General features: G+C 33.4%; 2 protein-coding genes across 4 annotated transcripts; both read left to right on the forward strand.

Annotated features, from left to right (window-relative positions):
• The first annotated feature begins 4118 nt into the window (after positions 1 to 4118).
• Positions 4119 to 7796, forward strand: LOC112791801 (uncharacterized). Of its 2 annotated transcripts, none has more exons than XM_025834767.3 (9): positions 4119 to 4379; positions 4453 to 4541; positions 5037 to 5139; positions 5365 to 5462; positions 5616 to 5746; positions 6047 to 6155; positions 6460 to 6651; positions 6734 to 6870; positions 7319 to 7796. In XM_025834767.3, exons 1-9 carry the CDS (start codon positions 4184 to 4186, stop codon positions 7605 to 7607), a joined length of 1344 nt encoding a protein of 447 aa, XP_025690552.1. In that variant the 5' UTR covers positions 4119 to 4183; the 3' UTR covers positions 7608 to 7796. The 2 variants fall into 2 exon arrangements, with proteins under 2 accessions (XP_025690552.1, XP_025690553.1); XM_025834768.3 differs by having other exon boundaries at positions 4127 to 4379; positions 4459 to 4541.
• A 4522-nt stretch (positions 7797 to 12318) lies between these two features.
• Positions 12319 to 17496, forward strand: LOC112791800 (uncharacterized). 2 transcript variants are annotated; one of them, XM_025834766.3, is made up of 20 exons: positions 12319 to 12451; positions 12613 to 12718; positions 13217 to 13254; positions 13342 to 13364; positions 13551 to 13657; positions 13753 to 13804; positions 13896 to 13980; positions 14326 to 14416; positions 14748 to 14786; positions 14884 to 14948; positions 15042 to 15104; positions 15268 to 15323; positions 15408 to 15481; positions 15588 to 15680; positions 15770 to 15871; positions 16084 to 16164; positions 16276 to 16364; positions 16466 to 16481; positions 16933 to 17043; positions 17143 to 17496. In XM_025834766.3, the coding sequence occupies exons 2-20, from the start codon at positions 12626 to 12628 to the stop codon at positions 17251 to 17253; spliced, it is 1389 nt and encodes a 462-aa protein (XP_025690551.1). In that variant the 5' UTR covers positions 12319 to 12451; positions 12613 to 12625; the 3' UTR covers positions 17254 to 17496. The 2 variants fall into 2 exon arrangements, with proteins under 2 accessions (XP_025690551.1, XP_029153069.1); XM_029297236.2 differs by lacking the exon at positions 12319 to 12451 and having other exon boundaries at positions 12495 to 12718.
• The last annotated feature ends 4606 nt before the right edge of the window (positions 17497 to 22102 follow it).

A 22102-nucleotide genomic window follows, 5' to 3' on the forward strand; every position in this document is an offset into this window, starting at 1 on the left:
GAAAGAGTTTCGTTTCATTAGGACTTATTAGGAGCAGTAATCATATCATCTTTTCTATATATATACACATAATGGAAAAGTCTAAAGACCAGCAAATTTTTGTGTTTTTTAGCTAGCATTTAACTATCCAAATAAAAGTGAATGATTTTTTATTATTAGATATAATTTTACACCATTAAAAATATTATTGATTGCCAATTAATGGTTGCAAAATATCAAAATTATTGGTCCTCTAATATTCCTCATATATATAATATAATATTAGTTTTAGTATCTCTCTGCCGTGAAACTAAAATAAATTTTTTTGGCAACTATCTGTATAGCATAGTTTCAGTGAATTGATGAGGAAGCTTCGAGCTGAGTGATAAATCTTAAATTTAGATAGCGATATCATGGAGGGAGACACACACATAATGTAATGGCAGTAGTACTAATTAACCAACTATATATATGCATAGTATGCTTCAACAACAAATTTATTACGTTCATTAATACGGTCTCCAATAATGAGGATAACAACCAGTTGTAAAATCAGAAAGGGGAGTGATAGGTAAATAATGATTATCTTGAATAATATGAACAACTATTAATTAAATAAAGAGTAAAAGTATTGTTTTTGTTCCCAACGTTTGGGGTAAGTCTTAAAGTTGTCCCTAACGTTTTAATCGTCCTATTTAAGTCCTTAATGTTTCAAAATTGGCTCAATATTGTCCTGCCGTTAGAAATTCGTTAACAGAATTTACGGCGGGACAAAATTGAGATAATTTTAAAACGTTAGGGACTTAAATAGAACGAAAACGTTGGGGACAAAAATGATACATAGAAATAAATTTTAATTTTATCCATTAATAATATCAATATTTTGTTGTACATAATATTCAATTATTTTTAATTACATATAAGTAAATTACACTTAATCACCTTACTTTCATTTTAAATATTTTTTTATATTTTTATATTAACTTATAACTTTAAGTGTAAAATTATAAAAAAAATTATTTAGAATGGAAGTAATGTGATTAAGTGTAATTTATTTAAGTGTGATTAAAAAATAATTGAATACTATGTACAGTAAAAAATTGATATTATTGAAGGATAAAACTGAAACTTATTTCTATGTATCGTTTTTGTCCCCAATATTTTCGTCCTATTTAAGTCCCTAACGTTTCAAAATAGTCACAATTTTGTCCCGCCGTCAATTCTGTTAATGGATTCCTAACGGCAGGACAACATTGAGTCAATTTTAAAATTTTAGGGGCTTAAATAGGATGATTAAAACGTTAGGGATAACTTTGGGACTTATCCCAAATGTTGAGGACAAAAACAATACTTTACTCTTAAATAAAAATACATTACACCCTAATTTAATGCTACTAATTAAATTTAAGATTAATTTATTCTTTTAATTCTATTAATTCACATTATTCATACATTATTTAAAAATATTGTTGATTATTTATATTTTTTTAATCGAAAATATTTGGAAAGTAATAAAAATCAGCTTCAATTAATTTAAAATTAATAAATATGTAATTTTAAATATTATATATATATAAAATTATAAATATCAAATTAAAGTAAATAATTTTATATTATTATTTTTTTAGCATTATTCTCTAAAATATGCTTCAAGTTCACCCCCCCATATCATAATACAGCTCATCATTGTATACTATTTGAGTAACATTTATAACATTTATATCAGTGCATATACAGCGTATAGTTATGACACTGTGCAAACTTAGTCTTCCCACTCAGCAGCCTTATCCCAAACAACCAATTATGATTCAACCTATATATATAATTTTTTATTAACAGTTTTTGTATAATTTGTATTCATTATACATAATTTTCATATATACGTGGACGTGGAACTTTGTTGAATTTCAGAGCAAAGGAAAAAGTTAATATTACAATAAAATAGGAATTAAAATATATTTTTTTTAAAATAAACTGAAATTTATAGGGAAAATATGAAATTTGGGGAGGCTATTATGCCCTTATTCTCAATCAGACTTGGTCCATATGCATCACATTAGTATATGCTTAAGCCTTTTTTTTTTTTTTTGGACGGAGACCCGGGATGCTTAAGCCTTAACAGTAGGGTTGTACATGACCGGCCAGAATTGAGTCGGTCCAAATACTTTAAAGGTTAATTTAATGTGATTTAATTGGGTCTAGAACTGGATAAAAATTTTAAAAATAAATTCGGTCATTATTTCAGGTTGGGTCCGGGACATAGTTTGGGTCATCCAAACTCGACCTGGTTATCATACACAATTAATATTTTGTGTTATTAGTGATGGATGATGGTTATTCTTATGTGGAATTTAAATATTATAAACCTTAATATTTTGTGTTATTAGTCATTATAAGATTATAAGTTAATGTTTTATGTTTAAAATGCATAAGACTTTAGACTAATGCATGATATTATGTTATTTGTATTGATTTAAATATTTGGTGTTATTAGACAATATTAGTATTGATTATGGTTATCCTTTAATTTTAGAAAAGGGTTGATTCTTGTTATATTTTTTAAGTGAATTTTACTATGTGAATTGTGAAATAATGGTTGGAGATTAGATGATTTTTATATGCTACAGACCCGATTTTCACCCAATTCGAAAGTACGCAAGTTTCATTGGATCTAAAATCGGGTTAGGGTCTAAAAATTAGACCCGATTTATATTTTGGGCCGAATCTGAGTTAAATCCAACCTGGTGTGATCCGACCTATGTATACCCCTACTTAATAGTAGTATAATATGACGTTTAGTTGATAATAATAATATAGATACGGAGAAGGGTAGAGATTGTTAAGCATGAGAATTTACAATGACAAGGATGCATGGTAGTTATATGAGCTATGAACGTATATTCCCTCCCAACGCTGTAACGCCATTCCCTTTGAGAGACAGTGTAACGACAACAAATCAATTCTTGTGAATACAAATTTCCAACTTTTGGGATTCTTGCAGGGAATTTTGGCAAATCGCAACTAATATCCAAATTCATTACGCGCTTCTTCTTTGCACTACATGCTGCTGCTTTACACAGTTAACATCCAAATTCCAAACTTCATTCATCATTCACAATTGACAAATCAGAATAATGTCTACTACTTCTACCATTTTTTTTTTAGAATAATGTCTACTACGCAAATTGTCTGTCATTTTTAATATTAATTTTTCCTGCTATTGAGTACATTTTTGCTTGTGAAGTAAAGTGATAAAGTCACAGATACCATTTTTGTTTTTGGTCTTGAGTCACAAATACCTTGTTCATGTGCTAATGCTATTCTTTTTTTTTAGTGGACCAATGGGGCCAGCTGGCCAGAGCCCACATATTTTAACAAAATACGGTTTTATTAACTTCCACAATTATTTTTTCTCCTCTTCAATCTTGGCCCATCATCACCAATGTGTAGATTGTATGTTCCAATGGGTCCTGTATATGGTTCTTGCCCAAAATGAAAAAGACCAAAAACTTAATAGCTATCCTCAAACCATAAAAAAAAAACTAAAAGCCCCACAAGTGCAGGATGGAACATTGTTCTGAAAATTGAACTGGGAACCGGAAACCGATCACCTAATAAGTAAATAAGTTTGATTAAAGATAAAAAAATATAAAAACCGATTAAATAATTAATTAATCGATCGAAATTATATATTTTTTATATAAATATATGATTTTATTATATTTATTTAGGAAAATGTTTAAAAATCAGTATTTTTATTAAAATTTGACCAACACTTAATCAACAAAAAAAAAGTGAGTAATTCTACACTATTAAATATAATCTCATATATCACAACACCTGACTCTAACACTCTTCTTCATTTAGTTCAATTTTGATTGAACTTTTAAATTTTTAAACATCTAATTTGATCCATTTGATTGCGAATTCAATTTTCAAAAACTTAGATAGAAGTTAACCAAAATAAGTTAATTAAATCAACTCAGGAAAATTAAATCTAGCTTATTAATAATTGAATTTAATTGTAAAAGTATTATGTCTGTCCATTTTTTTGCAAGTTCTTTTTAATCTTTTATTGTAAAAGAACAAAATTTTTACTTTTTATGAATTAATTTGAATATAAAAAATAAAAAGGTATGTGTTATGAGATATTTGGATGAAGTTATTTTGAGTGGGTATGGGGAAGTGTAAGAGGAAATGAAGTATGAGTATGAGAAGTTGGATGATGAGGCGCATGGGAATGGCGATACTTGTGCCACCCAACCCTATTCCTTCCATAATCCCTTCCTTCCCTCGCTCTTTCACCACCCTAACTACGCCGTTTCTCACTACTTCCCGCCGCCTAACCCTTTCAGCTCCATCTTCTTCCTCTTCTTCTCATTACCACTTCTCTGATTTTGGTCATTACTTACTCAACGCTCTCTATTTTTAAAAATATTTTACTTCCCTTTTAATTTTGTCAATATTTTTTAGATGCAGGAGAAGGCGACTGCGTTGCAAATGCAATTCCATGGAATGGTTCTAAGGTGCTTCTTAAAGGGATGACTTATACTCAACTCCAAGTATGTTTCCTTGTTTTAATTTCGCTTTCGATATGAATTGTTTTCATTTACTTAAACTATGTACTTTTTTTTTCTTTTTTTATAAATAACATGTCAATAAGATGATTTTCAAATAACATGTTATTGTTAGTAAGACATGCCAGTTCTTAAGCTTGCTTCAGGTTTTATGGAATATGGATAGAACACAGTCGAAGTTTTAGTTTCGGTATCTTATGTTGTTCTATGAATAAACTACTATTTATGACCACCAAAAATTTATGCACAGCCAATTCTAACCATGAAAGAGATAAACTAGCTCAATATCCATTGAAGATTGGGGTAGTTGACAAAGCTATCCAAAATGGTTGACAAAACTACCCAATCTTTGATGATATATCTTTCACGGGTAGAATTGTTTTATTCTTGAATTTCTGTTGAACATGTCAGAGCAGGCAAAGAGAGATATATTGTGAAAAATGGGTATTTGATTTCTCAATTTTTGTTGTTACTGCACAGAAATGGGTTCAATCTCATGGATACAGACCCGGGCAGGCAATGATGTTATGGAAGCGTATGTATGGAAACGATATTTGGGCTTTTCATACTGATGAACTGGAAGGTTCATAATTCACCATCTTCTCCTTCATGTATTTAAGCGAGTTCAAATCATTTGTTTTATGAAAATTTGTACTGTTCAATAAGTTAATCATGCTAATGTCCATCTCTTTCAGATCCTCCAACTGAATGAGTTAAAACTCATGATTTTCTATCAACTTTCGCTTAGATATTCTGATTCTAGTTTACTAATAAATGTAATTTATATACGAATGTTATAAACATGTAGGTTTGAACAAAGATTTCAAGAAGATGCTGAGTGAAAAAGCTGAGTTCAGGGCACTCTCTTTGAAAGAAATTCGCACAGCGGCTGATGGAACTAGGAAGGTTGAAATGATCTTTCCCACTGTGTTTGCCTTCTATTTTTCTTACAGCATAAGTTCATCTGTTAATCCATGTTGCAATCCATTTTTCCCACTCTTTTGTGATGCATTTTTGGAGAGTCTTCGTGTTGACTGTTAATCTCACAGGATATTGCAGATTTTGTTCGCATTGGATGATGGGATGGTTGTAGAAACAGTTGTCATACCTTGCGATAGAGGCAGGACCACTGTGTGTGTTTCAAGTCAAGTTGGTTGTGCCATGAATTGCCAATTTTGCTATACTGGACGGTAACTTCTTTTTCTGTTGTGATCAATTTACTGGCTACATTCTGATAGGAATCAAACATCTGATCAGTTAGGAGTTAGCTGGTATATGAGTAGTTAGGATTTTAGAGAGGATAGTGGTCTCTAGAATGGACCTTAACACTTGTAACCATTTATAATAAGTAGCAACGACACATAATTTCTCTATTGTTTTACTGTTCTTTCCTTCACTCACTTGTTCACTGGTCCAGTTTTATCACATTTGAATCTTGGTTCTTGTTCTATTTTGCCTGCAAGTTTGAAACACGCCTAAATATTTTGTAGAATGGGTCTCAGGAGACACCTTACTGCTGCAGAAATAGTAGAACAGGCAGTTTTTGCCCGCCGAATGCTTACCAGTGAAGTTGGTTCCATCACTAATGTTGTCTTTATGGTAGGTCTATAATTTTGTTGACAGTTGTAAAGCTTACCTCATGTCAACAGTCTGCATAGATCAGAATTTGTACTGTATTCTTACATTCTAGATAATAGACTGCTACTTCTGTTCACCTCATACATTAACATGTCAATGTGGTGATAGAAAAATATCTCTAAAATATGAGGGGAAAGATATTCTATCTTTTATTTTCGCTACTCCTGTCTCCTAAAATATAAAATTATCCATGAGTCCCTATTTAAACTTTTGATTTTATGTTATTGTTGATTGCATGCTAATACCAGCTATATATTTCTTTTAGGGAATGGGAGAACCACTACATAACATTGATAATGTCATTAAAGCTGCAGATATTATGGTGGATGAGCAAGGGCTTCAATTCAGTCCCCGCAAGGTCACTATTTCTACCAGTGGGCTTGTTCCACAGCTCAGACGTTTCCTTCATGAATCCAAGTGTGCTTTAGCTGTTAGTTTGAATGCCACCACTGATGAGGTAAATTTATTATTAATCACATGAAAAAAAAAAGTTGATGACAGGGAGGGAGGGTTGATCAAACTTGAATATAATATTTCAGGTAAGAAATTGGATCATGCCTATAAATCGGAAGTATAAGTTGGACTTGCTTCTGGGTACTCTTCGGGAGGAGCTTTGCTCGAAACGCAACTATAAAGTTCTTTTTGAGTATGTAATGCTTGAAGGAATTAATGACAGGTTAGTTTGCTTTTGCCCCCTAGTGTTCATTGTCATGTTGCCAGACAAACTATTTTTCAGACTTTAAGTTCAGAATCATTTGTTTGGTCCACACACAACCATGTCATAAATTCCTTTTTAGGATTAAAATCCATAAGATTTTGAATTGGAATGGAGCAAAGAATTCCAAATTGCATGATGATCTACTATTATATTGGCAGTTCCTTGTAGCTTAATGTTTAAGTAGGATTTTTCATGATATTTAATAAAATTTTGTAGCGCCTTTTTTCCTTCTATCTGTTCTATGACTAGTGGCTGTTAAAGTTTAAACGTTAAAATCTTCATCTACATAACTATATTCTTCCAGCCAGTGGAATATGGGTCGTTTGTTGTTGATGAAATCTTTGTGACTTTTCCTTTTCCCTTGCTCGGTAGTTTTTTCCCCCTTAACTTGTAATCTTTTATGCAGTGATGACGATGCAAAGAGGCTAATTGAGCTTGTGAAGGGAATTCCATGCAAGATCAATCTCATCTCATTCAACCCGCATAGTGGATCATTCTTCAGACCAACTAAAGAGGAGAGGATGATTGAGTTCCGGAACACATTGGCCAGTGGAGGGTGCACAGTCTTCTTGCGGCTCAGTCGAGGCGACGATCAGATGGCTGCCTGTGGTCAGTTAGGCAAGCCCGGCACCATTCAGGCACCTTTGCTCCGCATACCACAGCAGTTCCAAATGGCCATTGGAAATTCAGCTTGATTCTTTACATATAGGTGTGGCTACAAATTTGTCCAACAGTTATTAGATGAATCCCATATGGACTTGACATTGAGAAAGCAAAATTTGTTTAGAACTAGCTAGTCGGATTGTTATATTTATCTATTTCCATATTGGAAATCCCTACTGTTCACAATAATTTGATATATGATATATGATATCTTTGGTCAACTCTGGTGTTGTATCACGTTTTGTTTGCTTGCATTTTCAGATTATTTGATTAATAAAGGGAAAACTTGTGGTGACTCTTGCATATGTTACATTTTTTGGCACGACTCTGGCTAGTATTTCCATCTGTAAACTGTGATCTGTTGCTGGTTGTGAGCCAGCCATACTTTCTCTCTCTCTCTCTCTCTCAAATTCAATGTCATGTTACTCAATTATAGAACTCTTGACTTGAAGAAAATGAGAAACAACATTAGCTTTTTCAGTGGCTTAATATCCGATAATTACTTGGCTTTGCGTTACAGCTTGTCAGGTACAGTAATGTATGCATGAAATATATACTAAGAAATTTTTTTACTAAATTTCATGATTGTTTTCCTCGGTAAATATACCTAAATTTAGAATAAAATAATTATAATTATGACCGTATAGGAAAATAATTTTTGTTATTGTTTGATAAATTTAATAATGTTTATAACATAATAATAATAATAATAATAATAATAATAATAGTTCATTAGCACCTGCATTTCTTGTTGGTTAAGTTTATCCTAAAGAAGTGAGAATGGAATATTCTTTTGTTCTTCCCGGGTACAGGTGTCCAAATTTAGAGGAGGGGCTTTCAAGTTTTCTTTTAGATAGTGTAACGTGTTTGCCTAGGGAACTTACTAGGTCCTTTTCACCGTCAACAAGCAATCATTTTCTCCTCTCTTACATTTTTTTTATTAATAAATAATCATTACATGGGAACTTAAAAAACGTTTGGGGTCTGTATACTAAACCAAGTAATATTAATGGTGCGATTGTTCGTAAAACTGAGTAGTTAATATTCCTTAAATTACTGCATGCAAGTTGCAACTTGCAACCATCATCATGGGCTGCTTGATATATTCCAAGTATCTGCATGACCCCTAAGACTCGAGTAAAATACAAAGGTAGGAATTTAATTGCAAAATTATTTACTAAGATACTTTTAGTTAATAATAATTTTATAATGTAAATATTTCATTGTTAATTGTGCTCCACATTCTGTGCAGGATATTAAGCTACTCTTCTATCTTAGCTCATAACAACAATAAAGAAATCTCGTGACCCACAAATTCAGCCCAACAGGATATATAAATTTAATTCTAATTTTAGTCATTATTATCTTATCTTATCTTTATGTTATCTTCTTATCTTATCTTTACTTTTACTTTCATAGGCAATGCACTATATATATTTAGTTTTACCTTTATAATTTTCAATTCAATCAGTCAACAATCAATAAAAAGGAGAAGTGCAAAATCATGTAAAGAATTTTATTACTTTAGTTGAAACACAATTCAACTCTAAAGTCAAAACTATCCGTTCAGATAATGGACCAGAATTTATTTTACATGATTTTTATGCTTCCAAGGGCATTATTCATCAATGTAGTTGTGTTGAAACCCCTCAACAAAATGGACGGGTAGAACACAAGCATCAACATATTTTAAATATAGCTCGTGCTCTTATGTTTCAATCTAATTTACCATTATCTTTTTGGTCTTATGCTGTTAAACATGCAGTTTATTTGCTTAATAGAGTTCCATCCTCTGCAATTAATTTTCAAACACCATTTGAGATTCTATTTAATCATCCACCAAATTATCATGACCTTAAAGTTTTTGGTTGTTTATGTTTTGTGTCTATCCTAATGACAAATAGATCAAAATTTGATCCAAGAGCCAAAGGGATGTTTTCATTGGTTTTCAAAATGGTTTTAAAGGATATATCATTTATCTTTTGGATGACAAAAGGATTGAAATTTCTCGAAATGTTGTATTTGATGAATTAGTCTTTCTTTTGGTCTACACAAATGACCCAATCTCTCCCTCCAACCCAACAACAAATTCTGACCCAAATAATTTTTCTATCAACACACATAAACCAAAAATACCAACCCTTCCAATTGAACCCTCACCCATACCCATTGACCCAACTCCATCTAATTTTTTATTCTCTCCAACAACCTCTCATTCTTCCTCACTATCGTGTCCTAACCAACTTGAATTCATGACAACCGAATCTCTTTTGAGGCCCACACCCTCCTCTTCTTCTGCACTAGACACTAGTCCACCATCACCTCCTCATCCCCCGTCACCTTCCTCACCACCTGAGCAACCCCATTCTCGTCATTCTGATCGACCTCACCGACCTCCAGCATATCTCTCTGATTACTTGTGCAATTCGTCTCTCACCTCTACCAATCAATCTCCCTCAAAGTGCAGATATCCTTTATCTTCAGTCATGTCTTTTTCTTCTCTTTCATCTTCACATAAAAGGTTTTTATTATCTCTACATTCTGACGTTGAGCCAAAGTTCTTTAAAGATGCCAATCAACATCCCAATTGGCGTAGTGCTATGAAAGATGAGCTGGATGCTCTTGAGTTGAACAAAACTTGGCGTCTTGTTGATTGTCCTGCAGATGTTAAGCCAGTTGGCTGTAAATGGGTCTATCGCATCAAACGCAAGGCTGATGGTTCAGTTGATCGATATAAGGCTCGCCTTGTGGCTAAAGGATTCACCCAGACTGAAGGTGTTGATTTTTTGGAAACCTTCTCTCCTGTTGTCAAGCCTGATTAGTTTTGGCATTGGCCTCTATGAAGCATTGGCCCATACATCAGTTAGATGTCAATAATGCTTTCTTATATGGGGATCTTTCTGAAGATGTTTACATGACTTTGCCACCTGGGTTCACATCTCCTCGCCCAAATCAATGCTGCAAGTTACTAAAGTCATTATATGGTCTACGACAATCTAGTCGTATGTGGTATGACAGACTTTCTCATCTTTTGCTATCCCATGGATATCAGCAGACTTTATCTGATTATAGTTTATTTGTTAAATTTACTGGTGCTCAAATTTCTATACTTCTCGTCTATGTTGATGACATCGTTCTCACCGGCAATTCTATTTCTGAACTTGCTTCCATTAAGTCTATTTTGCACCAACACTTCCGAATTAAAGATTTGGACCCTTTAAAATATTTTTTGGGTATTGAAGTAGCTCAATCAGCAAAGGGAATTTGCTTATCTCAGAGAAAATATTGTCTTGATCTTTTGAAAGATTCTGGTTTATTAGGTGCTAAACCTGCCTCTGTTCCAATGGATAGTTCCACAAGATTATATCAAGACAAAAGTCCCTTGCTATCTGACCCTTCTGTGTATCGCCGTTTGGTTGGACGTCTTCTCTACCTTACCACTACTCGACCAGACATCATGTATGTCACTCAACAATTAAGTCAATTTATGGCAACTCCTACTGAATCTCATCTTCAAGCTGCCAAGCATGTGTTACGATATTTGAAAACTAGCCCCGACAAAGGAATTTTTTTTCAAGAGAATCAGAAATTCAGCTTCTCGACTTCAGTGACTCTGATTGGGCAGGATGTCCTGACACTCGGCGATCCTTAACAGGCTATTGTTTCTTCTTAGGCAATTCTTTAGTCTCTTGGAAGACCAATAAACAAACCACCGTTGTCCGCTCATCCACTGAAACAGAATATCGTGCACTTGCCAACACAACTTGTGAACTTCAATGGTTACTAAATCTGTTACAATTTTTACGCATCTCTCCTATCCGCCCACCAGTTTTATATTGTGATAATCAAAGTGCTCTTCATATTGCTGCTAATCCAGTTTTTCATGAACGGACCAAACATTTAGAGGTCGATTGTCACTTGGTTCGACAAAAAGCTCAAGTTGGAGTGATGAAACTTCTCCCCATACCTCCTTTTGGGCAATTAGCTGACATCTTCACAAAGCCTTTATCTCCTCAACCCTTCCATCTTAATCTCAATAAATTTGGAGTTCTCGATATCTTTCATCCTCCAGCTTGCGGGGGCATATTAAACTACTCTTCTACCTTAGCTCATAACAACAATAAAGAAGTCTCGTGGCTCACAAATTCAGCCAACAAAATACATAAATTTAGTTCTAATTTTAGTCATTATTATCTTATCTTATCTTTATATTATCTTCTTATCTTATCTTTATTTTTACTTTCATAGGCAATGCACTATATATATTTAGTTTTATTTTCATAATTTTCAATTCAATTAGTCAACAATCAATAAAAATTCTTTTCTTTGCCTTTTCTATTCCTTCATAATTTTGTTACAGGATAAGAAAAGAATAATCAATATGTATTGCATTAAAACATGAAAATAACAAATAACTAACGGTATTTTACAACACTATTATTAAATAATCAATTTCAACTTAAGTTTAATAGTTGTCATGGGTTAATAATGCTATTTAACCAAATGTTTATGCTTTATGACTTTAGAGACAACTACATAGTTAATTGACCTTCTTTTGTATTTTCCAACACATAATTAACTTTTTTTTACTACATACACAATTTTTTTTTTGAATTTTAGTAAAGACTCGCATTCGATTTTATTAATTATTTTTAAGTAATAATTTCGTATAAAAATAAGCGCCTTTAACTTTTTAGCTTGAATTTTTAGCGAACCAAGGGAAAGGAAATTGATATTTTGCTCGGGGAGTTGTGGTGCACGCGCTTCAACTTGGCGGGGTTTTCACCTGATGTTGATGAACATAAAACATTGAACAATACGTAACCAGAACCCGCACTCTTTCTCTGGTTCTCCATTTCTCCCCTTTGCAGTTACAGTTACGGTTACACCTCTTCTCACTCTCTCTCTCTCTCTCTCTCTCTCTCTCTCTCTCTCTCTCTCTCTCTCTCTCTCTCTCTCTCTCTCTCTCTCTCTCTCTCTCTCTCTCTAGCCTCACGATTCATTCTCTTCTCTGCTTCACTCGTTGTTGTTGCTCAGCAATCAGCATTCAATGGCTGCTCCTGCAAACGACGTCGTCGCTGTTGAAAGGACATTGCTCAAGCACGTTCGCGACAACGTCCATGGCAATATTTTCCTTGAGCCGGTATGCAACAGCTTTTTTTTTATACTATTTAGGGAAAAAATGGAACATAACTCTCATTCAAAATTTTCTCTAAATTCATTTTGCTTCGCTTGTTGCTATTTTTTTCCTCTTCGTGTTTCTGGTCACTTTTGCTTACTTATAACATTAGGTGTAGATTCTGTGGCTGTAAACTGAATAGTTTTATGTATGAATGAGATTTTTCTGTGATGGAGTATAATCCTCTAACTAAGAGAAGATTCGAAAATCCTCAGGAGTATGCGTATAGTTGTGAATTTAGGATCAACAACAATATAACATCGGTTGAAATAAGATTAAACTTAATCGAAAGTGAAAGAGAATAATAAATGAAGATTTTCACTATGAGAAAGTTGTATTAATAGTAAATTCAGAAACTGGATGGAGTATTTTTATTTTAGCCTTTTCTGGTGGTACATTTTTTCATCATTTATTGTTTCCGTTGATTTTGGTTGAACCTGAAATTCTCGTTGTTTATTGCAGATTTTCTTGAAATTTGTTGACACCGAACAATTTCAGAGGCAAGTGCGCATAGTCAAACTATATACTACTACTACTTAACTCTTATTTCTTTTTAACTTTTTTTTTCTTGTTTTAAATTTATGCAGACTTCGTGATTTGAAGCAACTAGGTGAGTCAACTTACTACATGTGAATGAAGTAGTCAAATAGGATTCATGAAATAACTCTATGTTTATCAAATTTAGTATATAGTTTTATGGCAGAGCATATGGATGTTGTCATAATGTGAGGAAGTCTGCACTTAGTCGATCAAAATTAAGCCCTAACTTTGAATCTTTGATTTTAATGTAATACAGGTCTAACTCATATGGTTTATCCTGGAGCTGTACACACTCGTTTTGAGCATTCACTTGGTGTTTATTGGCTTGCCGGCAAAGCTATTGACATAATAAAAAAATACCAAGTAAATATATATAAACTGCCTTGTGTTGCTATATGCTTGTTATTGGCAAGATGATATGAGATTATGTTGTTAAACAATCTTACTATGCTTTTTAGGGCCCAGAGCTTGGTATTGAACATTGCGATGTGATGGCAGTAAAGCTTGCTGGTACCTGACATCTCTGGGGAGTTATTTGTTTTGACACTTCTAATTCCGCTATTTTGTTAGTATTACTAATATGATATGATATTCTGCGTAGGATTACTGCATGATGTTGGCCATGGTCCCTTCAGCCACATGTTTGAGGGCAAGTTCCTTCCCCGGGTCTTTAATGGTGACAAATGGTAATTCTATGATGTTCTTGTTAACTCAGGTTTTCTGACTTCTCTCTGTACATTAAAGTTTCTTCACATGATTAATAGCACATGTTTCCTGCTTCTTCCAACAACATTCCTAAAAATTATATTGTCTATAACTAGAACAAAGAAACATAGCAATGTTTGTGGGACTTGCTTCACATTATCCAATAAACTGAAGATAGATATAACGGATTCTGTCATTATGACTTAGTAACTTATACATATTTTCTGGATTTGTTTATTTCTATTTAAGGAGTTAAATTCACTTTCTAGAACCTGCAACTATGTGTTGGTTGAGAATTCATCCTTTTGAATTAACATTACTTTCAGGTCCCATGAGAAAATGTCAGCGAAGATGATAGATTACATTGTTGATGAACACAATATTGATATTGATCCTGAACTCCTCAAGAAAGTGAAGGTTAGATCTTAGTGTGTGCTATCAAATGAATACACTCATACTTCTGTTTCATGTTTTTTTGAAGCAGCATTCTGTGATCGGTGAGAAAGGGCGGTTCCTATTGACATACTGCAAAATTAAGAAATTCTTGGAGTGCAATGATACTCTATTTTTGGGACCATATTAACATCATTACATTTCTGCTACTTTGTAATCTAATATGTTTTGGCTCCTTGAACTATTTTACTTGTTGAGGTTCTTATGTTTCTCTTTCTGTACATATAACACATCTATAGTTAGAAAATTCCAGTATATAGATAAGCAGCTCTGATGCGGTTTTAAATTGTGGCAGGAAATGATCACTTCAAGCTGTGGCAGTCCTACACAAAATGTCGGTCTACCTAATTCTAATTGTCTCGCTTCTGGATGTTATTTATTTGCTCTCTACCATCTTACTACTCCTAAAATTTCCTTTTTGAATTTCTTAGGGAAAGGGAAACCAGTTCTTGTATGATATTGTGGCAAATGGTCGCAATGGAATTGATGTTGATAAGTACATACTTTTCTGCCTTTCTTCCTCGTCTTGTGTGACTGTTATTGATATGAGTGCTTTTGATAATAGTACTATAAAATTCATGATTTTCAGGTTTGACTACATTGTTCGTGATTGTCGTGCTTGTGGCCTAGGTTGCAACTTTCAGCCTGAAAGGTATATATAAGGATGAATGCTTTGAGTTTGACATGACTTCCCTTTTGTGCAGAAATGTTATTCTACTCTTGATTCCTGAACTATGCAGAAGCATCCATACTTTATCCATGTTTCTCTTTTCAAAAGGGATGATAACTGAAAACAATTTTACTGTATTATGCAGATTGATGGAGACAATGCAAGTCATTGACGATGAAATATGTTATCGTGCCAAAGATTGTTAGTACATTCTGAAAATTTTGATATCATTGTTAGGGTGGAAGTTATGGTACGTATGTTATCTCAGTTTGACATGTTGGTCAGATCTGACAATTCACAAGTTATTTGCAACGCGGGCTGATTTGCATCGAACTGTCTATACACATGCAAAAGTACAAGTGAGTGATTTCTCTAACTTCACTGATGCAAAAGCAAAAATCCAAATTATTCCGCCTTTCAACGAGAGAAAACCACTTCAGTGTTGACTGTTGTTTCCTTTATCAGGCAATAGAATTGATGGTCATAGATGCGCTGGTGAAAGCAAACCCATATCTCGATATTGCCTCCTCAATTCATCAACCATCTGAATTTTGGAAGGTCTGTAATAATTTTAAAATTTTTGGAGTTGGGATTTCGAATGTAGCAGTAGCACCATGGAAATATCTCTCTCTTGCCATATATTGCAGTTAGATGACTCGATTCTTAAAGCAATTGAGATTTCTCCTCGAGAAGAGCTCAAGGAATCCCAAGATTTGATCCGACGCATTCGCAGAAGAGATATATACCAGGTATTCTACCTGACAAATTTTCTAGCATAGATCCTTAACTCTATCTTTGTTTCTTTTTTCGTTGTCTTTTCTCCTTTACTATTATCTATTTTACAGGACATGAGAATTGAATATTTCTGTGTAGCACTGTAGTATTGCTTAGTAGATAATTATCATCATCAGCGCATGCTAACGTGTTATTTAAACTATATCATCTTACTCCACTTTTGTAGTTCTGCAATGAGTTTTCGGTACCAAGGGAGAGACTTGACCACTTCAGAAACATCACACCCCAGGATATTGTTTGTTCCCAGGTTCACAAATAGTCGTTTAACTAGTTATTTGCTTATTTATTTTGGCAGAGAGGGGGTTCGTTACTTTATTATTCATGATATATATCCGTTTTTTAATTTTTGGCTTGTCAGACAAATGGCATAAATTTGAAAGAAGATGATGTTGCTGTGAGCAATGTTAAAATTGATTTGACATACGGAACCGAAAACCCTCTCGAAAGGTACTTGACAATGAAATGGTGACATAAGTCAAAGCACTTTCTTATATGGTATGGCATTGACTAATGTTCTTCCTTTATTGTGCATGAATCTCCTGATCCAGAATTAAATTCTTCAAGGTACAGTTATTATGTTCTAGAGTTATATTTCATTTAAACTTTTGCACATTGGTGTGTGATTGGTGATTGCAAATCTTGTAGTACATGTAACAACTTAAACAAAAGGCAAGCAAAATTAGTCTAATTTGGAAAAATTATTAGTATATATGTAATCAACATTTTGGCCAATAGGTGGTTATGGTATACCTGTAATTGCTCGATATTGTAATGGTGCAATCCAAATTTTGTAATGGCTTTGATAATCCTCATTCCTCCATGTGCTATTCGATTTGCATGTTGGCAAAGTATAATCTTGTTTCTTCATTTTGAACATTCTTCCAAGTTGTAAACCAAGCTTAGCCCACAGACATCACATTATAAAATCCAAACTACATCTTATATCATGCATATTCTAGATGTAACTTTGAGTTCGATAGTGAAGAGCATAACAGTTTTTTTGTTCATTGAGCAGGATTACGAGAGCAAAGAAAAGTTCCCAATCCCAGACTATCGCATCAGTCATTTGTTGCCAGCTTTCAACGAAGACATCATAGTGAGGGTATACAGTAAGAAGCCTGAACTGGTTAGTACCTGGTGACAAAATGAAGAAACCAAAGCAAAAGTATTATACTTTCACATGTAGTTATTATTGTTGTTGTTGATGATGATGATGATGGTGTAGGTTGGTGCTGTTTCTGCTGCCTTTGAAAATTATCAGTACAAGATATTTGGAAGAAAAGCGCAAGTACACGAAACTCCTGAGAAGAAGAAACGCGGAAGATGCCATAATTAGTATGTCTAACCTATTGGCCCCCCTCCCCTTCCCTCCCCCAGCTTTGAATTTGTAAATTTCTACTCACAAGTCTCTCTCAGATCAGACGATATACGTAGGTACTAGGTAGTGCTCTTAGTTAAAATGGTAACCATTTTACGTAATGAATTGTGTATATTATATGTGTAGAACTGATATTGTGAAACGATTTATAGTCGTATAATCACATTCGTTTTTAGATATGAAAAGTAGTTATTTTTTAAAGCATGTGCTAGTGAGTAGTGAGTGATATTTGATGTTACTCATTGTGGTTTCTTATCTTATAATTTTAAAAATTCTTTTGAGTAGGTTTGAATGTTTTTTATATATATAAAAAAATAGTAATAAAAAAAAATATATCATTTATTATTATATAATTATTATAAAGGAGTACAAGAGGTTTAAATTCTAATTATAATTCTATAATACTATTAAATTAATTATTAATTTGTTTATATGTTAATTCTGAATAATTTATTAATTAATTTATATTTATTATACTATACATTAAATAATTTATTAAAAAATATTAGTATAATAAATATTATAACAAAAAATAATTTAAAAATAAAATTGTATAAACTTTTTTTAAGACAAATAAGTCCTGATAAATATATTTTTAACCAATTTAATAGCATAACGATGTTTTATTTGAATGAATAAGAATAAATAAGTTTTTAACCAATTTAAATTTAAGGATAAATCGATTCTTATCCATTTCATGTTATCATTTAACATCTAACTCAAAATATTAACGTAATATATCAACGATTTCTATTAATAGATAACAATAATATTGACAAAAAGACAATTTATCTCAAAAAAATAAAAAACAAAAACCAAAATAGATTTTCATTTTTGTCAAGAATTGCATTGTCATTCCGAAAAAGAAAGACAGTGGTAGATTGGTACTTTAATTCTTTTGAAAGGAGTACCCACGTTATCTAATGAATGAATTTTGTTATTGAACTCATGACTTTCATTAGAATCTTTGTTTTACATCTTAGTTGCTGGAACTATGACGTTGGGTTTCACGGAATTGTTTTTGTTTTAAGGGTTACCCATTAATTTGGTATCGAAAAAATGATAAAAAAAAATTCTTGAAAGATATTATCGACAAAATAATCTTCGAATGATTTTAAAATGTGACAAAAATAACTAATAAATATTATATTTTTTGTAAATAAACAAAAAAACTTTTCTAATTAGTAAACAATTTATCCATTTGATCCAATTTTTTGTGACAACATTTGAATAAATATCTAGAAGGTGCACAAAAAAATTTAAAAAATTAAAACAAAATTTAATTTCTAAATTGTTTTTAATTTTTCAAAAAAACGTTATCATTCACAATTAATTTTTTTTAAAAAAATTCACCTTAACATAAAATTACTAAATTTTAAAAATGAAAAGATTTTACTTACAAAAATTTACATTAAAATATGATCTCTAAAAGCTTTTTTAGAATGGGCTGGGCTACACATACAAGTTTACAAGCTTACAAGTTGGCCCAGCCCAAATAGAACTCGCGCGCATGAAGAGAAATAACAAGGCGCGTCAAAATCACGCGCTCAACACTCGAACGGTTACGTATGGCAGACTCTTCCACTTCTTCCACTTCTCAAAGCGCTTTGAAAACAAGGAAACCGTCCCATTTTCGAGCGAAAATCAAAGTTCAAAATATACAAATCGTTGTTCGAAACCTCCATCAAAACACCATCAAACTCTCCGTGAAGAATCTGAAGAAAAAACAAAGCAACAATACTCAACGTAAGTTCATTAAGATTCCTGTATATTTTACTTTTCTTCTACGTCGTTCTTCTAGGGTTTACTATTATTCTTGCTTCTTTGTTACACTGTTCTAAGTTCTACGTCGTTGTTCTAAGTTCTACGTCGTTCTACGTTGTTGTTCTAAGTTCTCCTGCTATTTTTGTTGATTTTTGGGGGGTTTATTCCGTAGATTGGGGGTGTATACTGCTTAACCTTGTAATGTGGCTTGATATTGAAGCATGGTTGAGTGATATCTGACTGATATCTATATGGATGTATCTGAATAATATCTATGGGTGTATCTCACTGTAATCAATGGGTGTATCTTGTTGATATCTTTGGGTGTATCTGAGTCATATATATGGGTGTATCTTACTGTTATCAATGGGTGTATCTTATTGTTATTAATGGGTGTATCTGAGTCATATATATATGGGTGTATCTTACTGATATCTTTGGGTGTATTTTTCGTTTCAGAGAAAATGGCAACAAGAAACTAAACCAAAGACCTTAAGTGTGCCACACATCTCCTAAGTGATAAGTTCAGAAACATGACTGAGGAGAAGAAGGCGATTGTCAGGGATCTCGGATTTGGTGGCTTGATGCACATCCCACCACTAAGGGTGCATCACCAACTGTTAAGGGAGCTGGCAAACAACTTCAAACTTGGGGAGAACAGACTGGAAACAGGATATGGTTCTTTCAAAATAACCCCAAGAAAAATAGGTCATGCGCTTGGGATCAATGCAACAGGTAACTAGCTTAAAATTATAGGTGTATATTAAGTTGTTGCTTGGGTGTATTTAAGTTGATGCTTGGGTGTATTTGAACCGACTTGGATACTTTGTTGTCTTCCTTTTTGTAGGAGATCTATTTCCTGAGAAAGTTGAGTATAAGAAACTTTCTGATGATGACAAAATAATTTTTAGAAGATTCCAGGGTAAGACCCTCAAAAGTCTTACCGATGAAATGATGGAAATCGGCGTTGGCAACGAAGAGGAACGCCTGATGTTCAAGAGGATATTCATCCTCTACATACAGATGGCGTTCCTTTTGCCAACGACGATAAACAAAATATCGCCCGTGCACCTGGCCCCAATTTTTAAGATGGACGGCATATCGGAGAGAAACTGGGGGGGGGGGCATGTTTTGACCTTCATGGTCAAGGGCATCACAGACTACAAGGAGAAGAAGAAGAAGGCAATTAATGGCTGCCTCTTCGCCCTGATGATAATCTACTTTCATCTTTCAAAAAACAAAGGCAAGAACAGGACTGAAAGACCACCAAAGCCCTGGATTGCCAACTGGACTAAGGAGCAGTTGGTGGAAAGAATGACCGCAGAAAGAGAGGAAATTTTGGTAAGTAAACATAATAAGTTGGGTGTATTTTATTTACCCGAATGCTGCTAACTAAAATATCTCATGTTTCAGGGGATTGTGAAGATGGCAGAGACAAGAGAAAAAATGAAAAAAAAAGAAAAAAAAGAAAAAAAAAACAAGAAATCAAAAAAACAAAAAAAAAGGTGAGTCCAACATCGTCTTCGGAGACAGAAACTACTGACAGTGACACTTCTACCTCTGAGTCTGAGGCTCAAGAAGACTCAGAGGATTCAGGAAGAAAACACCCCAGCGAAAAGGGGAAAAAGTAAGTACCATACTTGGGTGTAATTTCTTTTTCGGGTTGGGTGTATTTTGTTTGTTCACGTTGGGTGTATGTAGCATATTAAGCAGGGTGTGTTTCGTTTGCTGTGTTGGGTGTATATTGTATATTCAGTTGGGTGTATCTCGTGAATTCATTTGGGTGTATTTTTAGTATGTTCTAAATGACAATTGTTTGCCTTCCAGAATGGACTCCAGAAAAAGAAAGCAGAGGCAAGAGGAGTCAGATTCTGATTCAGAATCTGAATTTGAACCAAGTGATGAGTAATGTCCTGAAATTATTACTCCTTTCTTTTGGCTTCATTATAAAGATTTCGTGTATTAACTGAAGTGTCTATTATTGACTTATAGGAGCGAAGAATCATCACCTGCGGAGAAGGAGAAGAAAAAGAAAAAAACAAAAACAACACCAAAAAAGTAAGCACTTCTTTGGATAATATTTTGTGATAAAATTAATTTTTTATTTCTGATTGGTACTCTTTTTTTTCCACCCAGAACAGAACAAAAAAAGAAAAAAGTTGTTGTGGAGGATTCACCTCCTGAAGAAGATCAATACTTTGACGGGTACAGTACCTCGTAAGCTATATTACGGTCTATCATCGTAATTATTTTTGTTAACGTCTTATTTTATGAATGTAGTGAGAGATATGAAATATCAAGTGACGAACTCGATGAATGGCTAAGGGAAAACGTTGATAAATCTGCTGCAGAGGGGTATGTCTTGCTGGGCTGTGTATTTGAGATTTTGGTGTGTTTTGTTTGCTAATAATTGTATCTTGTTTCGCAGGGAGAACCAACCTGACCTGTGATCGACAGAAGGTCGCTATGTGTCCTCTGAAACGTAAGAAGCTTTATTATTTAATAAAATCTTGTTATTATTTGAGATTTGGATGTATTTTGTGAACCATTTGGGTGTATTTTGTGGATCAAGTTGGGTGTATGTCGTTTGTTTTGTTGGGTGTATATTGTCCATTCGGTTGGTTGTGTCTCGTGCATTCATTTGGGTGTATTTTATACCTGTATCTTATTTTGTCTGAATAACATGAAATCTGTTTAGACTACCGGCTGTGAACTTGGGAAGTGATGATCCTTCCTCTCAAGGACGCACAGAACAGAGTAGTGTAAACCAGCCGTCACAGAGTATGTAATTTCTCTTTCAAATAACCGTTACTTTTGTTCTTCTATTACCTTCTACTTCTAATTCTGTATATATTTTTTTTTAGAAAAAAAGCCCTTTATTATTTTATTCAAGAAAAAAAGGCAGCAAAAAAAAGCAAAAATTGCAAGTATGTAAGTTCTCAAAAAACAAAGCCCGTCTTCTTTTTGAATTGTTCGGGTGTATTTTTTGACCTTCTTTGGGTGTATTTTAGGTTGATTCCGACTGATTCGAATATGATGGTTG

Source organism: Arachis hypogaea, chromosome 13 (genome assembly GCF_003086295.3).
Source record: "Arachis hypogaea cultivar Tifrunner chromosome 13, arahy.Tifrunner.gnm2.J5K5, whole genome shotgun sequence".
Lineage (NCBI taxonomy): Eukaryota > Viridiplantae > Streptophyta > Magnoliopsida > Fabales > Fabaceae > Arachis > Arachis hypogaea.

Coding starts and splice junctions, on each gene's coding strand:
- LOC112791801 (XM_025834767.3), top strand. CDS start 4,184: ATGAGTATGAGAAGTTGGATGATGAGGCGCATGGGAATGGCGATACTT. Junction 5,747..6,046: donor CAATTTTGCTATACTGGACG/GTAACTTCTTTT, acceptor AATATTTTGTAG/AATGGGTCTCAGGAGACACC. Junction 6,871..7,318: donor CTTGAAGGAATTAATGACAG/GTTAGTTTGCTT, acceptor TCTTTTATGCAG/TGATGACGATGCAAAGAGGC.
- LOC112791800 (XM_025834766.3), top strand. CDS start 12,626: ATGGCTGCTCCTGCAAACGACGTCGTCGCTGTTGAAAGGACATTGCTC. Junction 13,658..13,752: donor ACATAATAAAAAAATACCAA/GTAAATATATAT, acceptor TATGCTTTTTAG/GGCCCAGAGCTTGGTATTGA. Junction 15,105..15,267: donor TGCAACTTTCAGCCTGAAAG/GTATATATAAGG, acceptor TGTATTATGCAG/ATTGATGGAGACAATGCAAG.